The following is a 27,194-nucleotide window of genomic DNA, read 5'->3' on the forward strand; positions in this document are numbered from 1 at the left end:
GTTGAACGTGCAAAATGAAAAATTGACTTGTCAAATACCCTGTTTGTTGTTGGTTTCTGTTTCATTTGAATGTTTAATACATGTCAAAGGGCCATACTAGTTCGCCTTCTAGCCTCTGTTTGGCTCCATGAATTGTCCATTGGAGAAGTGACATAAGGATACAAAATCTGGACGTTGGAGAACATTGAGCAAGTGTGAGCAAGGCTTCCTCTATGGTGAGACACGGGGTAAGTCCAAAAACACACACACATAGTACAATATTATTTAATAGCCATTGGACCCTTTCGGTAAACAGTGTTGTCCAAGGTCCACACTTCGTGTACCACAACTTCTATATCAAATAACAAACCTGTGGAAATTTAGGCTCAATCGGTCATCGGAGTTGGGAGAAAACAACGGAAAAACCCACCCTTGTTTCCGCGCGTTTCGCCGTGTCATGACATGTGTTTAAAATAAATCCGCAATTCTCGTTAACGAGAATTTATATTGTTTTGCTGTTTTCTCAAAAAGTAAAGCATTTCATGGAATAGTATTTCAAGAGAAGTCTTTCACCATTGCCTTCTGTAAACCCTGTAAGTTATTTGTAAATCTGTGAACTTTTTTTTTTCTGAACCGAAAGGGTCTAATTATTTTTAGAACCAGAGTTATGTGTCTCAATTGAGACAACAGACTCACATGCTTAGGCCTGGAATTTTATCTGCGTGAGGAGGGCGGAGCATATTCACCATACTGCAAAGTACACTTTTAATTGGTAAATCTACTCTATTGGAAACTTTTGAAGGGGCACCAAGGCCCAAACCATGTCAAGAGAAGCCGTGGCCTCCGTGGTCTCCGTGTAATTCCAGGTATATTGATCAATTTCGAGTTTGCAGGTAACACCTGCAAAATACTTTCAGAAAATCTCAGGGCGAGACAAACTCTTGGCTGGCAGTTGTTGCGATATTAAACGTAACCCTCCTCCCGACGGCTCCGTCGGGAGGAGGTTTACGTTATCTCAACTAGATTGACAGTGGTTCGTTGCTACTAGCACTACCCTAGTCGTACTATTTTAAAGGCAGTGGACACATTATGGTAATTACTCAAAATAAGTATTAGCATAAAACCTTGTTTCGGTAACGAGTAATTATGGGGAGTTGTTGATAGTATAAAACACTGTGAGAAATGGCTCCCTCTGAAGTAACATAGTTTTCGAGAAAGAAGTAGCTTTCCACGAATTTGATTTCGAGACATTAGATTTATAACTTGAGGTCTCGAAATCAAGCATCTGAAAGCACACAATTTCGTGTGACAAGGGTGTTTTTTATTTCTTTATTATCTCGCAACTTCAACGACCGATTGAGCTCAAATTCCCACAGGTTTGTTATGTTATGTTTATGTTGAGATACACCAAGTGAGGAGGCTGGTCTTTGACAACATAGTGTCCACTGCCTTTAAGCTTTCTAAGAAAGAACATTGAGAAATATGACAGATTTTCCATGTTGAACAACCTTGAATCCACACAGCCGTAAAACACACAGCAGGTCTTGTATCGTTGTACATTAACAACAATGCGAGATTGAAACAATTGTGTTTAATAATAAGAGAAGTGTTTTGATTTGTCTAGCGTTAGCTGTCAATCAAACCATGATCAAACTGATACAATACTGTCCAGTTGTCTGTGTAGTTCGCTGCCTGCTCCTTGAGCTTATGCCATTACAAAACAATTGCGAAATGTATGTAGGGAAATGATTGGTTTGTTTGTTAAAGCAGTTCACCAACGAAATCAAAACTGAGAATGCAAATATTGTTAAGGGTCTGCTTAGTCCACAATCGTTTTCTTTGAGTATTTTGTATGGCTTTTCCACCTGAAGTAATGGCATGATTGTTACAAATCATCCAACCATTTCGTAATGCCTTATGATACTCGATCACGGAGCAATAACTGTCAAACAAAGATGGCGGGTGATCGTGACGTCATTCGCTTTGTACGTCTATACATCACTGCCTTGGCAGTAATTTACACACTTCGTTTTTACATAGTGATTATTGATGTGAACATTATTGTCTATATGAGTTCGCGGAACCAAACCTTGCTCGTTTATGGAACCTTATCAAGGCTTAATAAAATGGTGCTTCTATAGTGCTATTCACACGACAGCAACTTAGCTGTTGTACCTTGCCTACTTTTAGCATGGTTGTACAAAATGTAGTAATGTTTGACAAGATTTTGCAAGAGAACCTGGACAATAGAAAAAACTGTTTTCCTTTCACTCGGGGGACATTTTGTGCAATTTTACAGCTATGCTACAATTTAACAAGGGACCCATGATAAATTGATCTCGTGTGAAAGGGGCTTTGTTTGTCACTGTTTAATGTGCCAGGCAAATCAGTGGTACCAAAGAGCTCTAATGTACAACATTTGATTCACACGTGGATGACTACAGCATGTTGACGTCAATGTTGTAGTCTATGGGCAAACAACAGTAATCCGTTTATCCAAACGAACCCGGCGTTCCCATCTGGGGGGATTTATAATGTGTTTTTGTTTGAAGTGCTAGTTAGATGCCAGCATCATGCAGGTGCGGTGCCTGAGCTTTTGGCAAATAAAGGAGTTCTGGGTTCATGGAATTATTCTTGGTTTTGATTCACAGGTGTATACAGCAGAAACACCTGTTGATAATCAGGAAACTCAAGATTTCCATTGCACATTGTAGGCTGTGCAGTTAATTGCTTTTTAAGTTTGTTGTGATTAATCTGAGCTTTGGAGATAAGTTTATAAGGTGTTTGTTTTGGGGTTGTTGTGTTGTGTTGTGTTGTGTTTTTTTTTTTTTTTTATAAATGCTAACAGGGCAAAATGTAACCATGATGTAACCCAGAATTGTTCGCAGGACCATGGAGGTAGGGACTCAGTGACAGACGAACTTGAACTGGATAATTATTTAAGTTAAAACAATGAATAAATCACATTAATAATAAACAAGACTCCTTTTAAAATCGCGAGATGGGTAAACTTTGAATCGAACGTGAAGTTTATTTTTTTCTTTTATTATAGCAGAAACACCTGTTGATAATCAGGAAACTCAAGATTTTCATTGCACATTGCAAGCTGGGCAGTTAATTGCTTTTCAAGTTTTGTTGTGATTAATCTGAGCTTCAGGAGATAAGTTAAGGTGTTTGTTTTGGGGTTGTTGTGTTGTGTTGTGTTGTGTTATGTGTTTTTGTATTTTTATAAATGCTAACAGGGCAAAATGTAACCATGATGTTACCCAGAATTGTTCGCAGGACCATGGAGGTAGGGACTCAGTGACAGACGAACTTGAACTAGATAATTATTGAGTTGAAATAATGAATAAATCACATTAATAGCAAACAATAATTACTTTAAAATCGAGAGATGGGTAAAACTTTGAATCGAACTTGAAGCTTACATTTTATATTTTCACAGAACGATATAAAAGATATAAAACTTTCGATTTCTCACAAGATCTGTTATGTAATACATATCATATTCCGAAACTAAACCGATTTAAGGAAGAATCTGCACCGGGTCCACCAGCCGCCAAAGCCCCGAGCAAGGTCGCCCTTGCGAACGAGTCTCTGTGAAAGTGGCGCCCAACAACATCTATCAGACCGTCCTACAAAATTCAAATCCCCATCACAGTTTGAGGTAAAACCCATTCCCAGTGAGTCTCATAATCATTGGTTGTGGTCTTTTGTACCTGCTTTGTGCCTGGGTCATTATACCTTAGTTTGTTTGGCTACGGTTTTTCATTCATGCGAGCACGAAGGTGCAATTTGCAGCCCTTATTTCGAGTGGGAATAATCCTCTATAAATCTCGACAAAGAGGCATTTGTTGACATGTGCCAGGCCCCTCACTGAAAGAAAACCTTCAATACCATATCTTTTCCTTGACTTGCTGGGTTTTTGTCCTCACCGAACATACTCTTTGTTGTTGTTTTTTGTACAGAAGCGAGGAAACATTGTTGGTCATGAGTTGTCGAAGTTATTCTTCTAGGTTTTCTTTGTAAGAATGTTTTCAGACCAAATAAATTTGTAAGACAGACGTTATTAGAGACCACAGGTCATCAAATCTGTAATAAAATGAAATTGAGAATGCTACAGGTTCTCATACCGAACAAATAACACGTTGAACTTTGACATCTAAAGCGGTGTTAATGTTATTTGTTGAGGTTTGCGGTAACACCGTATGAAAATCTGTTTTGAGAAGAGTTGTTTCTGAAAAACGGTGATTGATTACTCGACGTTTCGATCAGTACTCCGACCGTCTTCAGGAGAGTGTTCACAAAGTCATGTTGGCCAATAGTGATGGTCTGTACACACACCTACGTCGGGGAGTGCCGATCTGATATGGGATTACTATACAATTTGCGACTAAATTTGTTAGGAAAAGCATGGAGGAATGAACAATTCGTGGAGAAGTTACACATGTTTTTAGATAGGCTTAAGGGAAGGTGCACGTTTGGTAATTACTCAAAACAAATATTAACTTAAAAACTGACTTGGTAACGAGTATTGGAGAGCTGTTGATAGTATAAAACATTGTGATAAACGGCTCTCTCTGAGTAGCGTAGATTTTGAGAAAGGGTAATTGCTCACTAAAATAATAAAAGACTTCTAGCTAGACTCATAGTCCTATCTGAAAGCACACAAATTCGTCCAACAGTGGTGTTTTTTCTCGCAACTTCGATGACCAATTGAGCCCAAATTTTCACAGGTTTGTTACTTTATGCCTATGTTGGGATATACGAAGTGATAAGACATTTTTTTAACAATAACCAAATGTGTTCAGTGCCTTTAATAAACAGGTTTTCTTGATGAGATTTAGTAGAAATCTGAATTGGAAATGCTATAAATAATAGGCCCTATTTGCAAATTACTTTTTTACAATAAATAGTTTAAACTACAAATATTAAGTATAGTTTCTCTTGTTCCCCTTTAGGATAATTTTTTACAACTAGTTATATCTCAAAGTTCCCTTTGCACGAAATTTTATGGCGCGAACCTAGAAAAGAGTAAAGATTGCATGGTTGGGTGACCTTTCGGTAAATGCTCATTTCTTTTCTCCTTCACTCTGACACCGATATTCGATCGATCACTCGGCCAGCCTGATCACTTACAGCTACAAACAGTTCGATATCAAAACAAAACAACCTGTCAGTGTTGGCATTTCATTAAGGGTCGAAGGTCATCCCCATTAGACTCGCCAAGGTTTAATGACTTTCAATTCGATTCTCATATGTCACGAGATCCATCCATCATGAAAGTTCATTCTCTTTCTTCTACCACTGTGAGCAAAGCAAACATTGCTATGATTTAACAAGGGACCCATGCTAAATAACAAGACCCTTGCTAAATGACAACATAGCACTTTGCAAGCGAACCTTGCTAAATTGCTCTTGTGTGAAACATTGCTATGATTTAACAAGGGACCCTTGCTAAATAATGTAACAAGAAACCCTTGCTCACTTACAACATAGCACTTTGCAAGCAAACCTTGCTAAATTGCTTTTGTGTGAAACATTGCTATGGTTTAACAAGGGACCCCTGCTAAATAACAAGAAACCCTTGCTCACTTACAACATAACACTTTGCAAGCAAACCTTGCTAAATTGCTCTTGTGTGAAACATTGCTATGATTTAACAAGGGACCCTTGCTAAATAACAAGAAGACCTCAAGTTCTAAACTTGAGGTCTCGAAATCAAATTCGTGGAAAATTACTTCTTTCTCCAAAACTATGGCACTTCAGAGGGAGCTGTTTCTCACAATGTTTTATACCACCAACCTCTCCCCATTACTTGTCACCAAGAAAGGTTTTATGCTAATAATTATTTTGAGTAATTACCAATAGTGTCTGGGAACTTGTCTTCGATGGAAATGTTCCATGTACTGACACTCTTGTACTATAGCACACACTGGTTGTATACGTACAAGAGTGTTCTGTGTTGTGTATTGTACATGTACAAACTGGCCACGGTCCTCAAATAATGTCTGATATAAAATGGGATACCGTGCACAATTTTGTATTAGTTCTGTGTACAGCTGAAACACAATAGAAAACCCGTTTCAAATTATTGGTTCCAAGCTAAATGGAGAAATTGTTCCTTGCCCCCCCCAAAAAAAAATAAGCTTCGACTCTGCAAAATAGGCCGACATGAGCCGATTTTTCCCCAGGTGACAATGATTACGAAGCCCTTCAATTCTGATAGATATCGATGCCGCTTATATCTCCCTAAATCCCCCCAAAGTATTCATTTAGGATAACAAAACGAAGCTTCGATTTTTCTGTTGACCCAATCGCTGTTTTTTTTAAGTAAAGACTCACAGCCTTGAAAGAAGACTGACAGGTTCAGATGAATGGAAGATGGGATAACCTTTAAAACATAAAAGGTTGTTAGAAATTCTTTGAAAAATGCAACCAGCGAAGCAATTGTTCCCAGGAGAAATTTGCGTTTCTGTTAGTGTTATACATTCTTAAAAGTAATCAATTTCGGAGAGGTGGTAAACAATTGTGTAAATAAAGTTGCTTATTCAAATAGCAAACGTTACCTCTCAATTTTCGAATTTTATTATAACAAGAAAATCAGGCCAAAATTGAATCGGTTTACTGACCGTTTTATCTGTAACAACTGTTATGTGGATTGTCCATATAGAAAATTATTTGCGACCCAAAATTGACTGGGCCTTCAATTTGTATACAAGTTTTAGGGTGTCACTATTTTTGTTTATTTGCGCGTTAAATTGTCTGCAAAAACACGAAACTTGGTCTCCATGAATGTCATATATATGTTTTTATGGCGTCCAGTGAAGCTGAATAAGCTTGGATTAATCTTAATATTGTAATCCGTCTCAATGAAACTGAATAGAATGAATTCTTGCGGTTTTACCCCAAGTTTCACAAACTATTGTTGGGGTTTGTTTTGTCTTGGACGACCATTGTCAAAGTATAATGTATCATGGCGGTTTTGGCAGAGCATTTTGTGTCCCTAGGGGCTATTGTATAGGCCTAGGGGTGTGCAACGGATCGTGACCTGATGGCCTGTGAAAAATATCTGATTCAAGTGGTAGCCGATGAACTTGCGTTTGCCTTTGCTTTAAAGGTATCATACAGGATCCTGTAACAGGATTAGCAAAGATACAAAAACACCATACAAAAACAGCATTGTTTATTTTTAGTCTCTGATGGCTTACTGGTATGGGTCATATCAAAACTAATTTTGTGAAATATTTCCCTCCGAAATTAAGGCATATATTAGCGAAAAACTCATCTGAAAATACAAAATATAAACACAACACGCGAAGCAACAGCTGATTACACAGTTGTGCGTCAACAATTAAGGATAGTGTCTGACGTGCTGGAAGTTGTGCATGGTTTTTCAATATTTTCGCCTGACTCCCACAACGGATTCAGCCCCCAAAAATGTGCAGGTGTTTGTTATTTCACGTATGGTTTATCACAAAAAACATAAACACTGTCTGCTACTATTGTCATCTCAATCACGTAGGCCCTACTGGCTGACAATTGGAGTTCAACAAAACAATGTAAAAACCCTATCCGAATATTATATGGTTGAGAAACCTCATTTCTTTATCCTGGAAGACTTTTTTCATTTTATAAGATGTGTGCATACATGTACTTTGAAGCCCACATGTAATATTGCGCAATTATGTTGTTGTTACTCTCCAAATGTAAAATTAGAGTGAAAAATACCACTCTTTACATTTCGAGCTGTCCCTCATATGGCTCTTCAAAAAGAGTGGTGGTTATTTCACTTTTTTTGAGGGGTTTCACTCCAGGACAGAGTGAAAAAGCACTCAAAAAGATGCAAACTTCAATCTAAAAGAGTGGAAGACCACTCCAAAAAGAGTTGTCCTTCATATGGCTCTTCAAAGAGTGCTTTTTCACTCTTTTACATTAAGAGAGACTACGTGCAGTATCTATGATCAACATTTTGTTAGTTGCCTTTGTACTTTTTGTTTATTGCTTGATAGCCTCTAGTTCGTATATACAAAAACTATAACGAACCATAAACCAAAGTTCTTTTTAAGTATTGATGCAAGTTTACTTTAATGAATGATGCATTTTGAATGAGAGGAATGTTTTTGTTGGCGTTTGAATAATTGAAATGACAGGTTGAGCCAGTTCTGCAAAAAGGTTACATGTGATGAAAGTCCATGTGAACCCATCACTGTCATAGTGGCTTATGCATCTGATTGATGGTTTCCGTGTATAGAAACTATCTTCAAGTCTCAAAAATATGAATTTGAAAGTATGTATTTTTTTTGGGGGGGGGGGGTATAGGGGGCCTAGATCCTTGTTGCATAAATGTATGTGCTTTCAGATTAATAATAAAAGGCTTACAAATTACTTCTCTCTCAAAAACAAACTTCAGAGGGAGCCGTTTCTGGCAATTTTTTATACTATCAACAGCTCTCCATTGCTTGTACTCAACTATTTTGAGTAAATACCAATAGTGTCCAGTGCCTTTAAGCAAAGAGTATTGCTTTATAACCGTTTCTGCTTAGCACAATGAGCAGGATACCAGTCAAAATTGTATGGTATTATAAAGCCCTGGATCAACAATTGCATTGCAAGACATTTCTCCACACTTTTCTCAATCCGAATTCCTTCTTTCGTCTAAGATGTCTCGATCTATAACACATTTGTTTGCAAGATGAAGTAGGCATTAACGAACCGCCTACGAATCGATCCCGAAGCACCGCGGACAAACACCGCACTTAGAGTGAATTCTTAGTGGGGCTAAATTGATCGATAGACGGGGAGGGTCGCTCTCCTCGTATGCCACGTCCCTCCTTGATGCCCCCTATCGATGTAATCAATTCCACTACTCACATATCATTACAGGTGATCAACTTTTTTCTTTTATATCTTGATACCTACCCTTACAATAATAATGATGGGAGAACTTCCTTCATTTATGTATTGCTATTAAGAGCAAATTCTAAAATCAAAGACGTCAAAAGACGTCACTGCCCAATGACGTCATGATAAGATGATGTTGACATCTTGTTCATAACGAGACTTGACAATCCTGAAAGGATGTTTTATTTGTAGCCAGTCCACGGCTGTTTGTGGTTTCCATCTTACATTCGTGAACATCCAGTCTAAATTAAATACAGACAAGATTCTAAATTCAAAGATTTTAACAGACCAAAATCGCTTCAATTCACAAGTTTTCTTGTTAACGACTAGAACATTATTTAATTTTTCGACAAATGGTAGAGTTCACAACAAACACAAGACCCAATGCACTATGGTATTGCCGTTAGTTACGACGTTGATGACTTTGTCGTGCTTGAAAGCTGCATTAAAAAGCACGAAAGAAAATCCCCCAAAACAGACTAATATTTAACAATTTAGGATCAAGACCTGAAGGTCCACAACTGCTGTAAATTTATTTTGTCATCTTTTGTCAGCCTTTTAAGTTTGGTTAAAGTTTTTGATCGTTTCTCTTTTCTGTTTTTGTTCCCCATCTCAGCCTGGTCCACACGGGCTAAAACTGAACCCATGAAGCCAGAGGTAACCATGAGGTAACTGACCCCCAAACTTCCCCCATATAATCTCCAAAGAGAGCTGTATGAAAGCTACTAAGAAGTTATTCTTGTCGCATTTATATTGATACTTTTCGTAAACACATTTTCTTGCCCGAGGCGAGTACCAGAATAGGTCGAGTCGACGATTCAATGGTTAAGTCTTTACACATAGACATTTCAATTAGAGACTCAACACCTATGCTGATTGATCTCGTAAGTTGTTATCTTTGGATCGATGGTTTGTGCTAATTAAAATCTTGTAAGTGAGAGGGAGGTGTTGAAGATTAAGAACAGGGGGATATCCTTGATGTCTCTTTTCTTGAGATATATTTCAATTATGAATGTGTTTCAGTTTAACACTTTCAAGGTGTTTTAATCTATTGTGGTCTTGTGGCGATCGATTGTAGAACTTAAGATAGACTTTGGTAATTAACATCGGGTGGAGGCAGGGAATGGGCGTGGGTAGACATGTACAAGGGGGAGAACCCGGTAGGCGTTCATACTTCATTTGGTTGAACCATGGAGGGGGTTTCTTCCTCCATGGTTGAAGACACCAAGTAAACGGGTAGTGTTTGTAGTATCTGTTGAGAAAGATTTTAAAGAAGGTTTGGATGCAGGTAAGTGTTTCTTGCTCGATGGTGTATCAATCAAGGTCAATACTCGTCCTGTTTCTTCCCGTTTAACTAATAAGACCGTCTGAATCATCAGCTACGGCTGTTGTCTGTTGATATGGCTATTGGCTTGCTGAGCATCCTATGTTTCAAAGCATGTCAACATGGCGACCAAGCAACAGCCATAGCCGTAAATTCAGACACGGCCTGCGATCAGATATGGAAACTGGTTGATATCTTTTTTGAAACACTCGAGATATTCGTGTTGTTCACAGGATACCTGGGTACAGGCGTCTTGAGTGGGCCTGGTGATGTAAGGATGGGCGTGGTCGTGATTGGATTTGAGAGGGAAAGGGGAGGTAAAGAGGAACGCCATGTAAGACGCGTGGACGTACACAAAAGCACTCCACGACTGGATTGTGTTGAATCATGTTGTATCTTCAATGCTAAATGAAGCTAGAAGGACGTCCTCTTCGTCCCTCCTCTGTTCCTCCCTGGGGCTGGTACCTATCGTCTTAATAAGCCGATTGGCATCTTTTGATGGCTGGATAATAAGACACCGCCAATTGCTCAACGATCCTTGAAATGTAAAGTGAAAGGTAAAAACAGAAGTACGTCTCAAGACGTGGTTTATTTATAGATCGCAGAGAAGATATAAGCCAAGGTGATTTCATTAATAACCACTGAAGGAACTTGGAGTGATGGCTGTTTCTTAAAAACATTTGTGATGAAAGAAAGGTATCATTCTATTAAAGACGTTTTCACACTCGCTCCCGCATCAATGATCTTTCCTAGAAGTGTTTTGTGCATGGCCCTCGTGGTTTGCCTGTATTGCAGACGTAACCAGACAATTGGTGCCTTGGACCCTACAGAAAGAACCAAGTTTCCTCTCTCTCTCTCTGCGAGTGGACTTATTGATACCTAAAAAGTGTCTTACCTCCTATTTATCAGAGAATGTGGCCGACAAGGTAATGCAAACAGACCCCTGTGGTTAGAGCAAAGAGCAGGGGTTTTATTAATAGAGGTTCCTTGCTCTATGGTGAGAGGTTAGAGCATGGATTTCCTTCCTCCGTGGTTAAAGTGGACTTGGATTTTCAGCCGGAGGGTTTCCATTTGACTCCAATTTAGTCTTTAGACACCATGCTCAGAACTTAAATAGTCTGGTGGGACAACTTTTTGTTAGTTATTGGTGTCATTTTCTAGTCTTCTTCCTGTGTATGGCGTGCAAATGTATATGTATCATTGTACGTCTAGGCCAGGGTAGAATCGTGGTTGTCTTTGATTTGTCAACGGACAGTCATTCACAAGTTTCAATTTGGAAACTTTGTATATTTCCTTGCTTGGCACGGTTGAACAACCATGTACGTTACGACATTCAATCAGAGGACAGATGTCATTATGGAAGTGTATTATGTGAAATTTAATTCTAGACAAATAATAGGGTTGGTAACAATTTAGAACGCGTCACCAAGATATGTATATCTGTAAAGGCCGGTTTATAGTCGGTCACGCGATGGTCGCGCGATGGAAATCTTGCGCGCAATCCTGAGATTGTGGCCTAAAAACCGTGTTTTTTATGATCGCGCGTCAAGATTTCCATCGCCCGATCATCGCGCGACCGACTATAACTCGGCCTTAACATTGGAACGGAAATGACTTTTCAAAAAACAATGATGTAGGACATACACATTTAATTTAACATTTTATAATGTTTCCATAGCACGCAGAATTACTGGCAGACCACGCCACCACGCATTTTGTATTGTAACTCCCCCCTTGTTAGTTTGTTCCTATAGCAAACTCAGGATGTCCTGCCATAAATTGAATTGGTAAACTGCGAAGTACTGATTTCCGGTTTCACTAAATTATCCAAATAAACTCTACGGGGTGTGTTTAGAGAAGATAAACTCCGCACTCTGTGAACGTCAATAAGTTAGTTTAGCACTTTCCAAGGATTTCCCGATTGGGACAAATAACAGGGAGAGGCGTTTTGAAGTCAGGGTAAATTTACTACCTCGATTGGGTGGGTTGATAACCCACAAGAGTTTCTCAGTCCTCATTCGGCTGGAACGGTTTCGATCGAGGTAAAAAGTATCCCGTTTGGGATAGTTTGGTTGTTTTATCAGTTAATGGTGATGAATGATATCTTCATTTGGAGAGGAGGTTCCCGATTGTGGAAGAAGTCTATATCCCGATTGGCGTAAGTTGATTGATCGATGACTCCCAAGGATTTCCTGATTCGGGGATATCCTAGTCCTGATTTGAATATTCCGATTTTGATAAATGATATCGCCATGTGAGAAGAGGGTTCCGATTACGGAAGATATCCCAATTGGCGTAAAGTTTGTTGCTCGATGCCACACCAAACTTTGGTACCAATTGGTATTTACTTTGTTGTCGCTCTAAGCAGTGGGCCAAGGTGACAAGGCAAATTTGTTTCTATCAGCTTGCAAATCTGTCGATTCAAAATTGTAATGAGCAATTAAAGTAACACGTTGCCTTGGATCGGACAAGTTGGTCTATAAAAAGCGTTTGTAACCGTTTTTTATATAAAATGCATATGGTTGGAAAGATGTTGTAAAATTAGAATACAATGATACACACAAATTTGCCTCGAAATTGCAAGGTTTTCCTTTTACTGTGCGAACTAATACGGTCGGCCATTTATGGTAGTCAACATTTTGACCCCCATAAATGGCCGACCATGTTAGTCGACGAGGTAAAAGGAAACCGTGCTATTTCGAGGCATGTTTGTGTGGATCATTGTATTCTACTTTTACAACATCTTTCTACCCATATGCATTTTATAACAAACGGTTACACACGCTTTTCAAAGACCAACTCGACCGATCCAAGGCAACGTGTTCCTTTAAAAGGAGATTCGCCACTTAGTTGCTAGAAATGAGTTGCAGAGTTTAAGCAAAGACTGTTAAATTGAAAATGGGAATTAAAGAAGAATCATTGTTGAAGATTTGTGTTTTTGTCAAGGATCTGTAAACAACTCTTGATATTTCTAGGTAAAGGATATCTGAGCTGATTGTCTTGAGATGGAGACGGCGATCCGTTACAAATCACCCCATCTCTATTCACCACCTTGCCAAGGATCAGTCTGAGATACACGCTCTGCTTACATACCATGGTATCCCAACCGTGGTCTAATGTCTTGTCTGTCTCCAACGGGAGTAAAGCTTTTGACGGGGGATCAGGGGCTGATAGTTGGACCATGGAAGTACCTGTGGTTTGGAGCTTTGGGTCCGGGGTTGCTTGGGACCGGTACCGATGCCCGTGGGGTCGATTAAGGATACAATACCTTGGGATTAAGAGGGATTAGTGTAGAGCTTAGGTTGGTTATGGAGATACCAAACAAACCCAGACTATCCTCCAATGGGTGACCGGGAGAAGGGGTTGACCCCTTAAGACGGTCATATTTCAACTCTTGAAGTGTTATGAAATCTGTTTAACCATTTTGATCCCAAAGGAATGTTTATAATTTGGTAAACTTCCTCTGTAGGGAATTCCCCCAATTTTTACCGACTGTCATTATGTTGACATGTGAAATATAAATGTTTATATAGGGGCATTAATTGGGAAATATTAAATCAAATTTATATCTGCAGATGATATCAAACAGAACATCATAATGTTTCCCAGAAATATTGTATTGATATTTACCACCATACTTATGAATAGCTATGATCTCATCATGATCTTACCATGGAGGTCCCACGATCTTACTGACCTTTACCGAACTTCCATTGGACACTAGCCATTTTTACACGAGTGCAATTTAGCAGAGGACACTTGCTTGATTTTAGCATGGTTGTAAAATTACAAACTTGCACTCTGTGTGACACCACAACAAGGTTCACATACGGTGTCATCAAAGAGATACATATCTCATCAAATAGCATAAGAGGAATTCCCCAAACAACCTCCCTTCAAAAAATGACTCAATTCTCGAGTAGCTCATAAAATTTATACGACGGAAAGATTCTACCCGCCTTTTGTTCAGTAATAACATTCATAAGTCCAAGGTATTCATTTAAGAATGCGAGTCAATATTATACAGGTAAGTAGTTTAAGATAAGGGTTGTTAATGGCTGGTTGTCGGTGAAGGTTTAGGAAACACATGAGACTTATTTGAGTGAAGTGCCGAATACTGTTTGCATATAGGGCGTCTAGGTTGTGTGTAGAGTTGTTTCCAAAACAAATAAAGGCTTCCAGTGGTTTGGTATATAGCTCTGGTTTTGGCATATATGAGTTAATTAACCTAATTTGTCGAGGTAGTTGTTGTGCTCAATTTTTGTTTTGTAGCAAACATGTTTGTGTAGTACCATGTGTACAATGGTCTTGTTTGTATGAAGGGATCTGACTATTTTGTTGTTTTCGAGAGAGAAGTAATTTTCCACGAATTTGATTTCAAGCCCTCAGGTTTAGAACTTGAGGTCTCGAAATCAAGCATCTGAAAGCACACAACTTCGTGTGACCATGGTGTGACAAGGGTGTTTTTTTTTTCTTTCAAAGTTATCTCGCAACTCCGACGACCAATCGAGCTCAATTTTTCACAGGTTTGTTATTTTATGCATGTGTTGAGATACACCAAGTGAGAAGACTGGTCTTTGACAATTACCAATAGTGTCCATAGTTTTTAACTTATGATATTAATTAGTGGTGAAATAAACGGTGAGTTTATGCCATTACATTAGATGGTATGTGAAATGCGTACATAAAATGGATATCTATGAAAGAAGGGTTGTATATGTACAACAGGGGTTTGCACATGCTGTGTGTGTGTGTGTGTGCATGATACATGGTACATGTACACGAGTTTGAACCTTTACACATGTAGCCCCTACTATGGCCCTTTTCGAACCCACGGTTTCAGGTTCCGTCCTCTTGTCTGAAGACCTGACGCGTACGCAAAGCAAGCACAAAATTGTCAAAACAACTGCGGGGCCAAGCTAGCCTGAGCCGAATCTAAAGCCGAAGCCGTGGTTTCGAAAAGAATGGTGTTCAGATCTTTGTCTGAATCACCACCCGTTGTGTTTGATTTATGTGTTCTGACTAGCCTCTCTGACTCATCCGTTTACATGTATTCGCTAAAGAAACTGCTGATGTGACGCGCATTCGAATCAACGGAGGAAAAGGAGCGGTGGGTCTGAGAAAATTGGTCTTGATTTCTGTTTTTGTGAGGCTTCTTTGTTTTCTTAATTTAGCTGCGAGCTTGCCTCAACGTGCATGGGGAAATTGTGAACTTGTGTGCTTGATCGTGGCGTACTATGATTTTGGTGATGTGGCCATGATTATGAATGCTATGAACAATTTAGCAAACAACCTGTGACTTATTTACATTGTTGACAATCGGTGTTCATATTGGATTACTTACTACAGTCAATTCTGCGTGAAGGAAAATGTTTGTGTTTGCTTTACAAATTACGCCAATGCGTAATGTAATGATTTATGTCGTGACGTAATGATAGTCAACAAGCGGCTATATGCATACGTCAATCAAAACGTCTGGGGTTAGACCTTACGGTACAGTGAACCGTAACGGTTCACTACACATTGAAACTTGCATCTGGTTTGTAAAGCGACACTCGGGGGTTTACTGTTACGGAGACAAGGTTTGAGGGTCGTGTGCTCTTCAACTTTCCACAGAATGAGGTTATTATAGATGTTGGATTTCTGATAACTTGATTTTCTTTCCACCCTTTGACCTCATTAGGTCAGTATCGACACTGCAATTAGTTTGATCGTTGGATCCACCCACACATGGCCAGTGCATGAATTAAGGATAAATATTCACAGCGGGAGAGCAGATAGACGCACCGAGCACAGACCCTCGAGCATCAGCCGTCCTCTCCTCGCTCCGTACGGGGGCTTTTGGCCGACCAACTGCGTCAAATCGTGTTTATGTGGGCAGCACATGTTGCTAAATTGTGTTTTTGCACGAGGTCGTGGTACTACCAGCGAACACTTGTTAGACTCTAGTGGATTCACGCAGATGTAGGTTCCGAGGCACGGACGATTCAACCCGAAAGGCATAGTCCCAGGTCGACACCCAGGCCGTACTCAAGGCCATCCGAACCCACCAGGTTGCCCGATAGTCTCGCTCTGCCGATCAACCTATGAACGAACACACTCTTTGATCACAGACTTACGGATAACGCTCCGATCCACCAGGGAATCAAAAACCTGCACTGCTTTCCGAAATACAGATCGATGAAGGAAACTTCTTCAAGCTGAGTCTTGTTGGAAGTTGGATTTGAGAGGGCTTGGGTTCGTCACCCGATAAGGAATGTTACTAGAGAAGATGAGCGAAGTGGACGTCCACTCAACGTCCGCAGACAGGGACCGGAAGCCAAATGAAAAGGTGAGTTTCATCCCAATTCGTGTACTTAAACTATGGCATTTACACGAGTTGAATATATTTGTGAAATTGTTGATATTTTCTTGTTGACATAATAAGGGTGATGCTTGGGGAATGATTGTTCTCTGAACCATGCTCTGAAACACACGAACTCAAAACACACAACTCAGCCTAGGGATAGAAAATGAGAAAGATTTATCTCAGCCAGCTAGCCGATTAATGAAGTATGAAATTGCAAGTTACAATTGTGTATTACATTTTTGTATTGACACTAAATGTCCAACAGCATATCTGTGTACCATTTCTATCTATAGTATAGACACTTTGACAGCCAACATGAAGATACCAATAAATACGCCATAGACTGTACGTGTACACATTACAAGACGTGTACAGACAAATATTGTTACCTTTTTGTAAACACAAAGGAACCCAAATGGCATTTTGATTTGGAATTATTTTCTTGTGCCACAATACCTCGGTTGTAAACACACTTTACATACAACAAGCTGTTGTATTGATTAATATGATACATGATATGCCATGCCATAGAACTGGTCTATGGTCCACTCTGTCCTTGCTCTATGGTCCACTGAACCATGTACCCCTTTGTGTTTGGGGCATGGTGGACCAGAAACTACCAAATTCGAAACCACAGCTGTATTGATGGTGGGGTGTCGTGAATTCTTGCAGTGAGGGGGTGGGATGTTTTCACCATCTAATCCGTCTGGCTCTAACTGCTGTAAGATTGATGTGTTCGTATTGTCAGAAGTGTCCCTTTGCTGTCTGGATGATCGATTGATTGAAAAGAAAGGAATACGTGATGTTATTTTGATTGTCAAGAAGTGGTAAAAAGTTCAATAAATTGTCGATAATGCATTTACCTTTTTTTTTTTTTTTTTTTTTTTTTTTTTTTACTTTACTTTTAATAAGTATTTCTCGGCTAGTTTCATACTCAGTCAGTTTCCCTTGTGGTTTATTATTTGAAAATTATATGTAATAACAGGAAGCTCCACAAGCCAGACAGGAAATTTCCCGTAGAGTGAATAGGTTTATAAATAACATTGGGTGACGATTTTTGGGTAATGTAAATTTCAAAGCAAGAACCAAACGTGTGTTTTTGCATGGTTTTTGTGAGTTGCATTCTCCGAAAGTTTTGGACTGTCCGGTCAATTCAAAGCAGGGTTCCAAAGATTGATCCAAGAAGGGAACCACAGAGGTCACAACACTAAACTGCTGGTAGGAAAGCAGAGATAAACAAGGTGGTCGAAAATTACTTCAGTGGTATGGTTGTCTACATTTCCTTCACTCTACACATTGTGTGAAATATAGTGTGACTTTTCCCATTACAAACTGGCTGGAGGCAGATGCTCGAATATACTTCACGGAGGCATTGAAGGCGATTGCCTCCTGCCCCTTGGTCGTTGCCTTTGTGCCCTTGAAATGCTCCATTAGGAATGGATCACCTTAGAAATAGACGAATTCCTCATAGGGTGCCCTTATTAAAATCAAGAAGGAGAAAATGCCTTGGTGCCCCTGCCGTTTAAAAACCGAAGCATATGTGCACGAGTGTTTGTTGCCTATACTTACACTTTGTACTTGGCTGCAAAATATAGACGCTTCGCCAAAAGTAGGGTGCCCTTTACCAAGGTGCAACTGCCTTGGTGCCATTGCCCTTTAAAAACGAAGCTGTAGTTCACAGGCCTGTGATTGTCTGGATTGATTCAATTACAGTGTTTGTTTTTGGTGACAACAAAGAACATAACGACGATTGTCATTAGGGGCTAACCGAGATAATTAGTTTAGATTCATTAATACAATGATTGTTTGTGTATCGAGAGGACAGTTAGTTTGATCTGTTGTGATGAATATAATGTGGATTGCCAATTTGCCCATTGTCTGCTTATCTCTTGTTGTATGAGACCCTAGCGAAGACTCCCCACTCCCCTGCCCTGATGAACAAGGGGGCTAAACCCTCCAGTGTCTAGCCCTGTGGTTTGGTTCTTCTCTATGTTTTTCCTTTTGTGCTACTCCACTGGATTGATTATGACTGTACAAATTGAGGCATGGAGAAGCTGTTGAATGCTGGTATAGATTACCCTGTCTGGTCTAACGCCCCCACCCCCACCCAATACATGTCAAAGTTTTACCTCCAATTGGAAACATTGGACATTTTAACATACAAAACACAGCCATGCACAGTGAAAGTTTGTGGAACTTGCTGTATAAACAGTTTAGTGAGTATGCACAATAGCATACTAAAGAACAAACAGTATCCATACATGCAGTTAGTACATCTACATGTGTAGATTGTTTGTTCATGTTTTGTGTGATCATAAAATATAAAACCTGTGAAAACGGTGGCTTGTTTCATTCTGCGAGACAGCAGAACATACTAGTAAAAAATCTTGCACCATTTTCAGCATGTGACCATAATTTGTCCACCACTTTTTATCACTGTTTACAGACAACACTCCAAATCTGATATACCCTCATCTTTTAATAAATTTATAAACAGATTTTCAGCATTATCTGGTATTTGCGTTGATTATTATTTCGACCTGTTATGTAATATCTACCAATCGAGGTCATATGCTGATCATGTAACCAATTCTACCTCCTTGATGTACCCACGTAATTATGTTAAAGGCATGGTATACACTGCATCTGTAAAATGTCAACGACCAGTTGTCCTCACTTGGTGTTTCAAAACCTATGCTTAAAATAACAAACCTGCGGTTACCAGTGTTGCAAGAAAATAATGAAAAGTGGAAAAACCACCCTCGTTGCATTTGTGTGCTTTCAAATGCACGAGAAAGGTTTCATCAAATTCGTTTGTGAAAAATTGGCATTACACTAACTTTACTCTATCAGACCTTATACTTCACGGAGGCAACGAAGGCGATCGCCTCTATGCCCCCACGGTGCCCTTGAAGTGTTACAGTACTAACATTTTACAACTTCCTCATATTGGGTGCCCTTTACTAAGGAGAAAAAGCTTTGGTACCCTTGCCCTTTCAAAAAAGAAGCATACAGACCTGGGCGCTGCTTTATGGCCGATTTTGTGCTTATACTTAGCAATTTCCGTTTCATAGCACACGAAAGACATGCTAACCTTCCGGTGCTTACCTCACAAAAATATATGACGTCACAATGCAAATCCATGGTAAACGCACAATATGGCAGCCAAATTCTTCTGCTAACCTGTGAAATACGCTTGCACCTTATCAAATTGTTTGCTTACCGTTAAGCAGCGCTATGAAATTGGGCCCAGCTCTACACTACTGGAAAGGACCGTCGTTTATGACAATGCTAAATAATACCATCAGCTCCCCATTGCTCTTCTTTACTTAGTAAATTTTTTTATGCAAAAATATACTTTGGGGGTAATTACCAAAATTGTAGGCCTAAATCCCCCCTCTAAGTAAGGTTAGCCTCAATAAGCGGTACTTCATCCACAAAGAAACCTAGTCCGTGTACTGAAGTCCACTACGTTTGTGAAACATTATAAATTACCAATTCCAGATTTTACGACTGCAAACCAAGGTCCTACATTCATCGAGAACACAAGCAAAGCAAGGCTTCCCCGAAGGCGTTCAAAAGACGGAAGGTCTTTTAAAAGTTTGATAAGTCGGTTGATTTGCTTTCTCTTTGTCATCATCATAATATTGTTATCATAGATAATATAACATGTGTTGTATAAACGTATTGTGTCCCCAAGAGATGTAAGGTTATTTTGCCAATTTAAACTTTAAAGCGATGTTTGTATTGTTTCGAAGAATACAGTCACGAACTTTGCAATTTGTGAGAGTTTTTGAAGTGGCTCTTCACACTGGGATGAAGAGATCAGTTTATGGAACAGCTCTTTTGTTGAAAGGCACTGTGTTTTTTGGGTCCAAACTTTTCAGAAACTTTGAAAAAGGTTTAAACGCGTTCTTTGCAGTAAATTGCAACGGAGGGCGTTTTTTTTTGTGGGGGATGGGTGGATGCACATCTTTTGTTCAATATTGTCGGCCAGTAGTGTTGGCCATAAGCGAAAATTTAAAATATTTTGTTAAAAACAGTTACTTGTTTCATGTTATGGTCTGACAAAACAAACCCATATTCCATGGAGTTATGTGTTTTTGTAGCCCACCTTGTTGGGCTGTTATGGCTCTCTTTTATTAACACCGGTCTGATCACAGTCGCCATTTAATGCTAAATAAAAGAGAGCCAGAACCATACAGCCTTTATTTATATATTTTATAGCTCTATGGCGCAAACCAGACCAACAAGGTACATACATGCACGCTTGTGTTATTGTTGATGCCTTAACAGTCGTGTTCTATATGCGGGCTGTCTTGTCCTTGTCTGTTTGGGTTGAAAGTGTGGAGAAAATTCTTCAAATATTCTTGAAATCATGCAAGATTTTCTGCATTATCAAAAACACGAATAATCTTCCCTGTTTGTTTGGTTGTAAGTTGGTGTACGCCCATACACCCCATCGTTATCAACAGGTGGACGGAATGTAGGTCAGGTTACCAGACTTCAATTGAATAAAGATTCTCTCTGAGGGTCCAGCCACTAGGGTCTATGGACTTGTTCAAGGTCGCACAGCACGCCGTCTGGTACCTAGAGGGTCGTATGGTCATTAAATTACCATGGTACCTCAGTCATAGCCAACATTATTCAAAAAATGAAAATGGGGTGCATGGTCACGGGGCTCCCAAGGCGAATAGCTTCCCTTTTGATATACTCTCTTTTATTTGATTCCAAAATCAAACTGGAGCAGAATATTATACAGAAGAGAAGAGTGTCGTAAAATGTTATCTACTTTTAAAATTGGGGGTAAAGAAGGGCACATTTTCAGCGTTCTCCATTATCACTAACCAGTTGGCCAAATGCCAGTTTAAACACATCGGGACGGTCCGACCCTTGCTCTATGGTCCGACCAGTCAAACTTTGTAAAGTGGTCTGGCTTGCTAGTTCAGTGTTGACGAGCTTTCCTGTTGAGTTATGCAATGAGGCTAACAGTAACGATACCATTTGAGGATACATAAAGTAGCCTAACCTCATTGGCAAGTTTGAAATACTGCTGGATGGTTGCTTCATACATGAACTTCCCCAGTTGGAATTGCTTTGTTACTGTGGTTTCTTCGTGAAAGTTTAGAATGGGCAAAACAGCTGTTAGCTATGATAACCTCCTGTGCTTAACCTTAAATGAAATGAGGCTACTACTGATACCATTTGAGGATACAGATAATGTACCTTATTAGTGGTAAGTCGCAGGTTTGAAATACTGCTGGTTGGTGATACCCAAAGAAATATGGTGATACCTTAGAGAAAGGAACACTGGTGGTACCATGGTGATACCAAAATACTCTCATTACGTGCCCCAGCAGTGATCAAGTCTTGTCAGGGCATGCCTTGGGCGTTTCATCGAGACACGAATGCCTCCTGGCAAGTGTGGAAACTAGGTCCATGTTTCTGGCTTCCCACGATTGGACAAGAATGTGTCAATTATTCACTGCTAACAAGCCTCTCAACCAAAGATTTATTGCTGTTAAATATGTGGCAGTCACAAACGGAATGTGCCAGAGAAATTCTTATACGTGTGTGAAGGTGTGAAGATAGCAATTGTCATACATAAAGAGGTACAATGATCGAAACTGTCAAACTGTTGATTGCGGTTTTTCACACCTTTCGGGTTGGGGTCAGTTTGCTCGATAATCGTGACGTTTGGTTGGTATCTTTTATTCTATTTGTAGACAAGGTGCAATTCTAGAACCTGTCGAGCAATTAAATAAACTCCAAGCACAATGAAGTATTGAAATGTTGTGTTATCAGCCAAAACCAGTCGGCCCTATGTACAAAACAAATTTATTTTTGGGACTGGATTGCAGCTGAATTGTGCTAAAGTGACCCATAATTTTTTTTTTCGCAAGCAATACCTGCTTTATGAATTTTTGGACTCGGGTTGTTGTTGTTGTTGTTGTTGTAATGGAAAGCTTATATTTGTGTTTTAAACTTCGAAAGCCTAGGCTCCCTTATAACATTTCATTCCAATAAAATGCAGTTAAAGACCCTGGACACTCTTGGTAATTGTCAAAGACCAGTCTTCTCACTTGCTGTATCTCAACATATGCATAAAATAACAAACCTGTACAAATTTTAGTTCAATCGGTCATCGTAGTTGTGAGATAATATTGAAAGAAAAAGCACCCTTGTCACACGAACTTGTGTGCTTTCAGATGCTTGATTTCGAGACCTCAAATTCTAAATCTGAGGTCTCGAAATCAAATGCGTGGAAAATTACTTCTTTCTCGAAAACTTTACGTCACTTCAGAGGGAGCCGTTTCTCCGAAAGTTTTATACTATCAACCTCTCCCCATTACTAGTTACCAAGTAGGGTTTTATGCTAATAATTACTTTGAGTAATGACCAATAGTGTCCACTGCCTTTAAGTTTATTGTCAAGAATCGCGAGATATCTTTTGATTTACCTGACAATTTAAAATGATAAGTTGCTGTGAGTGTGACTGCTGAGTGAACTATCTGTAGTCGAATGAAATGTTTCCATTCATGAAGATCAACTTTTAAAACCAAAACCATTTTTTTATCAATTGGTTCCTAATGTTGAAATCGAAAGTGTGTGAGATTTTCCACGGAGTACGAGGTGTATGGTTTGTGGTGGTGGAGTCTAACCGAAACTTGTCAATCTCAAGATTGTGTGCATACCATGTGGTAATTAAATCAGGTTTATTTTGTAATACGATCAGAAGTTACCAAAAGTTGAAGTGTTGTCTCGCCACGAACGAGGGGTTAACCCGTGCGAACTGCATGCTATTCGTGATTTGTTGTGTGGTTTACGTCCGTCAACAACTTTCTGCTTGTTGGCGGGGTTTTCAGCCATAAATAATTCCGTTCAGGAGTCTCTGTACAAAGAAGGTCTCGGGTTTCCGTGGGTTGTGATTAGATATGACCGCTAAACCAAACTCTGGAAATATCATAAATGCAGCTGGTAAAAATCAGGAGTTTAGATTTCATTTTTAACAAGCGTAATCTGTTCATTAAATTCAGTCAGATGCCGTGAAGTGATTGAAGTTGAACGCACTTGACTGCAAATATTGAGATTGTTCTAAAGTATATTTCTCTATTATGGGTGATTTTGGTTAGTGTGTTTTGTTTTGGTGAGCAATTTGATGAGGGAGAGGGTTTTTTAGAACTGTTTGTGGATTCGGAAAGTGGGGACTATGTATTACGAGAATTGACCATTCTGACTAACTTATAGTTATTATTGTTTGAAGGTCAGAGTTTTGGATTGTTGAATTGCCGCCTCCCACTAGCAAGGTTAAGTTAAGTTGTCAAGTATTGTCTGGATTTGTAAATTCACTTTGTCAATCCATAGCTTAAGAACTTTCCAACCTTACATTGCTTGATAATGAAACTGAAGGCAGGAGTTCTTTCAAAATCAGTTCAATTCATTTGACCTTTGATAGGATTATAGATATTTTGGCAATAATTGGGAGTTTTATAAAGTACTTTGACACCTGAGTGCTAATTAGGATAGAATCCATTGTTGATTTATTTTGAGATTTAAAGGTCAAGTGGGGGGTGAACGTACAATAGTCAATCAACAACCTAGTATTGGGCTTTTCTGGTTTAGTGCAGAGAGGTCGTGTCATGGTATCGTGTGTTTTTGTAGCTGGTAGATTTGTAAACCAAAGCTACAGCGGACTAACTTCTTTTTAGTAACTTTGTAGACACTGGTGGTAGTTGTTGTTTTCGAGTAGTTCGAATGTTCTTTGTGTAACTGTAGATGTGTTGGTTTTAATGTGTATTTCAAGTTGATTAGATATGTCAAGAGTGCAAAGTTGATTGAATGTGTTTGGTAATAAGTTTAAATGAACTTTGCATCGTCGTCAAGTAGAATTTGAAACTTACACAGTGGTGAACAAGCTAACAAACTAAGCATGGACTTGATGACAAGTCGTTAGTCAGTGTCTATTTGTCTGCCAGTACTACCTATTTTGCATTCCAAAACACAAATCCTGCCGTTTATGCAAATAAACGACTTGAATTCAAGACTAGGAACAGCCTGACGCTACCATGTTGAAAGAGTTTAAGTGGTTCTGAAAGTCACGAACAGTTTTATCTGTGTTCTTCTGACAATACTTTTGAAACGTCTGGATTTGTGTCTGGAAGCCTATGTACTGGCACTGTCAGATTGTGTTTTTGACATGGTGAGCCGTGGAGTTTCGTCCTTTGTGTTTTTAGTCTCGTCTGCAAAGAGAAACCAACTCTTTGAGTTGAGTCCACATGCAAATAAATAACAACAGCAAAGAAATTGACAATGTGTGATTTGAGTTATTATAGCGGGCCAAAGTTTCCACCGAGGTGTACCATGTTGTAACCACGGCGCAACCAACGGGGGATCGAGGCATGCTGCCCCGGCGTACACCGTTACCTTCTTTTTCCACGTCTTTTCCGAACAATCGGGGTGTTTACTTTTCACCCCTATGGTCCCTACGGAGGACTTCCCGGGCCGTGTGTAGTCCTTTCAGTAAACAATGAACTCTTCCACTTTGTTGAGCTGTGCCGAGAGTCACTTTCTGAAGAAGTTAACCAAACAAAGCGAGGGACAATCGAGTTTTCTGCCATCATGATATTCTAAAAGGGGTTTTGAAGTTTTTTGAAGGATAGAATGAAATGAACTCTGTGGTTCGTTCCGTGTTTGTGTTTTGATTTTTTTTAAGGGGAACTGGGAACCATGGAGCAATAACACAGTTCGATTCTTGGCGAAGTTACCTTTAGCGTTTTGTGTGTTTTCTCTAAAAATCAGTTTGTTTTGGGCAGTTCTCACGAAACAGCATCGGCTTTGTTTGGGTATGAAGACAAAACTCATGGGGTAACTCATTCACTGCACACTGGCTGTTTTTAACAACAACAAATATCTTTTAAAAAAGTATTTGTTCTGTCGTTTTGTGCTAAGTAGATTGTTTGATCAACTTAACCCGTGCCTGTCACCGAACCTCTGGACAGGTCGGTGTACCCTAGCCCCCACCTTGTCTGGATTTTAGTAATATGGCTCTCTTCATGGCAACTATGATATTGGACCAATGCTAAAAGAGAGCAATAACATAGGTGTGTAAGCCTACCCATAGAGTCACCGTGTACTTATATACTACCTCTGTGCATCTTGATAAGTGAATGTACCCAGGAATTCAACACACCACAGTCATAATCTCTTTTGCAGATACTTTTCCGAAAGTTTCAGTTTCCTTTTTTTCAGAATGGTCAGACATGTACAGTATCTATCCATTTCCTTGGTGTCGTTGTATTCTCTTGTCAAAAATGGTACCCGCTCGGCTCTTTACAAATTACAGTCTTCACGTCTTGAAATGTTGTTGTCTTTAGTTCAATAATTTACATGGAAAACCTCAAGAATTCTCAGATTTTTTTCAAAATAATTACAGTTATTTTTTTCTCATGTTTTCATCTGTACAGCTCGAGAAGGAGATAAGTGTTCTCCACAACAGATTGCGAGAAGCTCATGGTATTATTGATGACATGGGGAAGCAGATGGAGCTTCAGAAGACAAGGACAAGACAACTTATTGCCGGCTGGAAGATACGTCTAGAAGAAGGGGATGAGAAGGTCTTGAAGTGCTCAAGAGAGAAGGATACACAGTTTACTGACCTCGTCTCAGAGCTCATGTTTATTGAAGGATGCCTGAAGAAGGAAAGGAAGGAGATCGTTGAGAAGTTATCCAAGAAGGATTCCAAGATCAAGGAGCTGGAGACTACGGTCAGGAAGCAGCAGAGACAGATTGATGCTCTGAATAAAGCCAATGAGAAGCTCCTTGGAAGCTTGCATGACATGAGCCTGGAGTCACCAGACACTTCACCCTTCACCTCACCACGCCCCTCGCCCCCACCCTCACCCATCCCCGAATACCATCCAGACCAAACTCATGAGAATGGTAGAGGTGGTCACAACCCTCACATGGACCAATTCATGGAGATGAGGTCATCACCTAGACACCGGGCTAGCACGGTGGGGTTCATGCCTTCCAGACGGCGAAAAGGATTCCCAAATGGTTCGATTCTAGCCACTAACAACAATGAGCCACCTCAGAACTCACATCCCCATCCTCCTCACCGAGTCCGCTTCCAAGATGAAGTCTTCGAGGAGGAAGAACCAACAGACAGTCAGTTCAGTATTGAACCAACAGACCCAAGAATCCGACGGAAGATCTCACTGCCTGCTTACAGACTTCCCACAGATGATGAGGACAGTATACGATTCTTCTAACTTGACCTTTCACCTTTGACCCCGGGTTGTTTACATGAGCCACATTCCTGTGGATAAAGTTTATTTATTTTACATGTTCACAGTTATGGTTATGAACACATGTGATGCGTGATGCTGTGTTGTTTACACAGTTGTGACTCCTGTTTTCATAAAATGAACAGGACAACGGCAAGCTATCAGTCCAATGGGCTATTTTTATGTATTTTTGACAATGACCATTTTGAAATTTTTTTATTTTGTATTACCCATACACCGATGTGTGATAGCACTGTACATTATACTCAGTACTTTCCCAAGTCCTTAAAAAGATATCACAGGCATATTACTCGGGTGGGATTCGAACCCACGACCCTTGCAATTCTAGAGC

At 39.7% G+C, this 27,194-nt stretch overlaps 1 protein-coding gene across 1 annotated transcript; it reads left to right on the forward strand.

Moving 5' to 3' along the window:
* On the forward strand, positions 1–27,088 carry LOC117303196. The gene is made up of 3 exons (XM_033787334.1): positions 1–227; positions 15,891–16,538; positions 26,021–27,088. The coding sequence occupies exons 2-3, from the start codon at positions 16,464–16,466 to the stop codon at positions 26,825–26,827; spliced, it is 882 nt and encodes a 293-aa protein (XP_033643225.1). The 5' UTR covers positions 1–227; positions 15,891–16,463; the 3' UTR covers positions 26,828–27,088.
* Positions 27,089–27,194: the final 106 nt, after the last annotated feature.

This window comes from Asterias rubens, chromosome 19 (genome assembly GCF_902459465.1).
Source record: "Asterias rubens chromosome 19, eAstRub1.3, whole genome shotgun sequence".
In the NCBI taxonomy this organism is placed as follows: domain Eukaryota; kingdom Metazoa; phylum Echinodermata; class Asteroidea; order Forcipulatida; family Asteriidae; genus Asterias; species Asterias rubens.